The 4,269-nt window shown below is 32.8% G+C and overlaps 1 protein-coding gene across 1 annotated transcript; it reads right to left on the reverse strand.

The window, feature by feature from the left end:
• Window positions 1–548: 548 nt before the first annotated feature.
• On the reverse strand, window positions 549–2,424 carry LOC139898308 (RING-H2 finger protein ATL13-like). The gene has a single exon (XM_071881037.1). It carries the CDS (start codon window positions 2,181–2,183, stop codon window positions 828–830), a length of 1,356 nt encoding a protein of 451 aa, XP_071737138.1. The 5' UTR covers window positions 2,184–2,424; the 3' UTR covers window positions 549–827.
• Window positions 2,425–4,269: the final 1,845 nt, after the last annotated feature.

The following is a 4,269-nucleotide window of genomic DNA, read 5'->3' on the forward strand; positions in this document are numbered from 1 at the left end:
ATTAGGTCCAGTCATTATCAAAGATGTGGCAAGTTTAATTCCGCAATTTAAGGCTTAAGTCAATTTAAGAAATTTAAGATGGCTTTTAAGTTTTAACTACTCCGTAATTGACAGTTTGACACATACGTTAAAATGAACCACCAATATTTTTTAAAATTTTCAATAGAATTTTTTAAATAACAATATGAATAAACCGTCGAGTTTTTTCATTTTCAGCTAATCCTGGATGACATTATTTTGAAAAGAACTGTTGGAGAGAAAATTAGCCATAATTTTCATTCTACTTATTTCTCTCTCTCTCTTTAAAAGAATTTAGGAACACTAAATATCTTTTATTTCTTTTCAATTCTTTTTCCTTCCTTTCCAGATAAAAACTCTGAAATAGAGTGTAGACGTCATCTACGGATATCGTAACACCAACTACAAGGCTAAAAGTTATTATTGACATTTAATAACAAAATTATTGGCTAATGAAACGTAATCACAAAGTAACAATGGCAACGTATCTTGATTAATATAGCTAGGCCTTAAGGAGTACTCCATAAATTTTTAAATCTTCACATCCATACATATGATTCTACATTTTGGCCACCAAAGATTATGTAATTCCTGTTTGACCTGTTTTCCGGAGGGCATTTTTGGGAAAAGGGACAGGAAAAATAAATCTACTCTAGAAAAATCACAAGAAACAAATCCAAAAAACTGCACATATATAATTTCTGTTGAGATTTTTATAGTCTTGATCTCGTTTTTGTGTTTTTTTACTAATCATAATCTACACACTACCAAAAATGAATAGTGTCCATAAACTATTCAAGAAAAAAATATCAAACATTTGTAGAGCAAGATGAATGAACCCCCTTGATTTGTTGTCTACCCATAAGCCAATGTAGAGTCTTCCTTGCAAAAGAGGGTGTGTTTGAAGCTTCTAATGGTGGTGGATCTAACCATTCACAAATATCAATTTCTTGATCATTCTCCCACCTCTCAATATCCAATTCAGAATTAGCCCTTCTATTTGTTTTCAGTTCGTTCCGTTTTACTGGAAAACGGAACGAGAAAGACCCCCTTGATGATGGTCCAATGGTGGCGGCTGTCGCCGTTGAATTAGGCGTCTCCTTTTTCCCTCTTAACCAAATCTTGGAAACCGAAAAACTCTCCCTTTTACTCTTCCCAATTGCACAACCACTACTACCTATAACTTCCATTCCTTTGAAATCTCTCATTGAATCATCACCACATTCCGACATTGCCGGATGGTGACATGGAGTGATCGGAAGACTAGATTTTTTACTAGCTTGTTTCTTAACTTGTGTCCTAATTGGTACTTGTAGAGATGAATTCTCATTCATTACATACTCAAAAGACCCCATTGAAAAACACCTTCTAGCATCAAATATTTGTTTCTCACTACTACTCTCACCAACATCTACATTTTTAAACTTGCCAAGCTTAATAGTAACCACTTTTTCTTTACTATTTTCTTCTTCTTTCATCATCTCACCCTTATTTTCAAACTCAAATTCCTCTTGACTCAAATGGGAACTAACTCTTCTAAATGAAGAAGTATGTGGATTATCAAAATTACCAATCTCTCTAGAAATCTCATTACTTCCAGATTCAAGAACAAGTACTAAAGGTGAACAACAAGAATTTGGAGTAAGATCATAAAGTAAGCTACCTCTACAAAGGGGACAAGTGGAATGTGACAAAAGCCATGTATCAATACAATCCATATGAAAAGCATGACTACACTTTGGCAATAATCTAAGCTTATCTTCACCTTCAAACTCACACAAACACACAGCACAATCAAAAGGATCTTTCACACCAATAATTGATTTGTAAGTGAAAACAGGCAATGTGTCAATGAAAGACTGGTCAACACCCGAGTCATGAAGATGAAACAGTTGTTGTAATTGACCTTGAAGTGCAGTCACATTATCAAACTCATCAGGATCCCTATTAATTGGTCTCATAATATATCTAACAAGAAGATGAAGCAACCCAGAAATGAAGAAAATTATAGCAAGAATTATGATGATGAGTAGAAGTGTTGGACTCACCTTATCATTCAGATTGAACCCATGTGAGTGGTAGTTTATGGTGGCCGGAGGTGGGGGTGGTGGCTGAGTATAAAAATAAGGTCTTTCAAAGCTGGAATCAAAGTTTTTTTGGTCCATATGGATGAAAAGCAAGAAAAGGTTTGTAAAGATTGAATCTTTGGACTAAATTTATGAAATTTAAGAGAAACCCATCTTTATAATCATATAATTTGAACAACACACAAAAGATTTTTTAGAGATTTTTTAGTTGAGTGTTTGGAAGGAGCTCTGGCAATATTGGTATGTGAGAGAGAGCAAGAGAGAGATTAAAAATGGGAGTCTGGTAGACATTAAATTTTGCATCTAGGAAATTTAGATTTCAAAAATGGAGAGGAATTGAAGATCAACGCATTTATTGATAGATAACATCAAATTGAATACCTTCTTTTTATATGATGAAGAAACATACAGTGTGTTCACATTTAAAAATGATAAGCTGCAATTTTTTTAGTGTATTATTAATATTATTATTAATATTATTATTAATTATTATTATTATTATTATTATTATTATTATTATTATTATTATTATTATTATTATTATTATTATTACTATACTATCTAAAAGACAAAATCATGTAGCACTATTTATCAATAGTAATTAGGGGTATTTTCGTCATTTCACCTTTTTTTTGTCTCTAACGATAAAAGAAATAACTTTCGTAAAAGAACCAACCTTTCAATGTTACCCAAATACGTCGAAAAAAATTCTTTTTTTACAAAAAAATCAACTACTTTTTTTTTTCCTCAACGATAAAAGAGGCAACTTTCATAAAAGGAAGAACCCTTCAATGCTACTAAAAGATGTCGAAAAACATTCTTTTTTACAAAATAGATCAACTAACTTTAAAAAAAATAAAAAATAAAAAAATAAAAAAGGAACGCTAAAAGTAGCAACTTTCACAAAAGGAACAACCCTTCAATGTTAGATGTCGAAAAAAATTCTTTTTTACAAAATAGATCAAGACTTTTTTTTAACTCGCATTCAAAACGGAGCCCCCGGTACGAAGCGAGGGCTCCACAACTAGTTATTATTATTTGGAAAAATTACGCCGTTAGTACCAGTGATTTGTACACTTTTGCACCGTTACACTTAAACTTTTATTTTTGCGTGATTGGTACCTGAGTTTTGGTTAACTATCACCATTAGTACCTCATGCTAACGTTTGTTTAATGTTAACCGTTAACCCCTCACATGTGCAACACATGTGAGGGTATTTTCGTCCCTTTCACTATTTGTTCCCCTATTAAAAACACCATACTATACGATACCACCATTCAGTTTATTCCGAAATCAACATAAACCCTAATTCAAATCTAAAAAATATTGAAATTCAAAGCAAAATTTGAAACAGAGGTGGCGACAAAGGCAACGGTGTTCAAGGCCACCGGTGGATACGACAGAGGTGGAACCCAAAATCGATTCGTAACCCCAAATCTAGAAAATTGATTAGAAAATTGATGTACTAGTGCTATATGGGAATATAGAAATTCTGATTGTACAATGAATTTATAGGTGAAATAACAAAAGGTGATGTTCGTGTGCAAAAAAAAAAAAGAGACTATGTATAATGGGATCAACAAGTCTTTGACTTTAGGTCAAATAAAGGGCCAATCAGATTGTTAAATTATGTGTGCAAATAGTGATCTTACCCCTAGATTTGCGAATGATGATATTTATTACGTTAAAATCTGTATAAAAATAATATCTTACCTGCAATTCCTTTCTTGTAAGCAGCTCTACAAGGCTTGTATGAACAACAAACGGATTTTTACCATTTATGGGTAGAGTATATGCATTAGGTACTGGACTTTGACGCACATAAAGATCGGGAGCTTCAATTTGAAGTGCCTCTGCTGATTGAATTATTAACTGATGAAGTTTTAAAAGCAAAATCAAGCTCATTATACTCTAATATTACCCGATGAGAAACTGTTCAGATATTTGTAAATCACACGCAAATGAGTAAATCAGAAGTTCACATGCGATGCACATAATAGGGAAACAAATAGGAAAAAAATAGTGGAAGGGACAAAAATACCCTCGCATTTGCACATGTGAGGAGTTAACGGTTAACAATAAACAGACGTTAGCATGGGGTGCCAATGGTGATAATCAACCAAAACTCAGGTACCAACCACACAAAAATAAAAGTTTAGGTGT

This window comes from Rutidosis leptorrhynchoides, chromosome 3, assembly GCF_046630445.1.
Source record: "Rutidosis leptorrhynchoides isolate AG116_Rl617_1_P2 chromosome 3, CSIRO_AGI_Rlap_v1, whole genome shotgun sequence".
Classification (NCBI taxonomy): domain Eukaryota; kingdom Viridiplantae; phylum Streptophyta; class Magnoliopsida; order Asterales; family Asteraceae; genus Rutidosis; species Rutidosis leptorrhynchoides.

What these genes read in the sequence shown, in the direction of transcription:
- LOC139898308 (XM_071881037.1), bottom strand. Translation starts at nt 2,183, where the DNA reads ATGGACCAAAAAAACTTTGATTCCAGCTTTGAAAGACCTTATTTTTAT.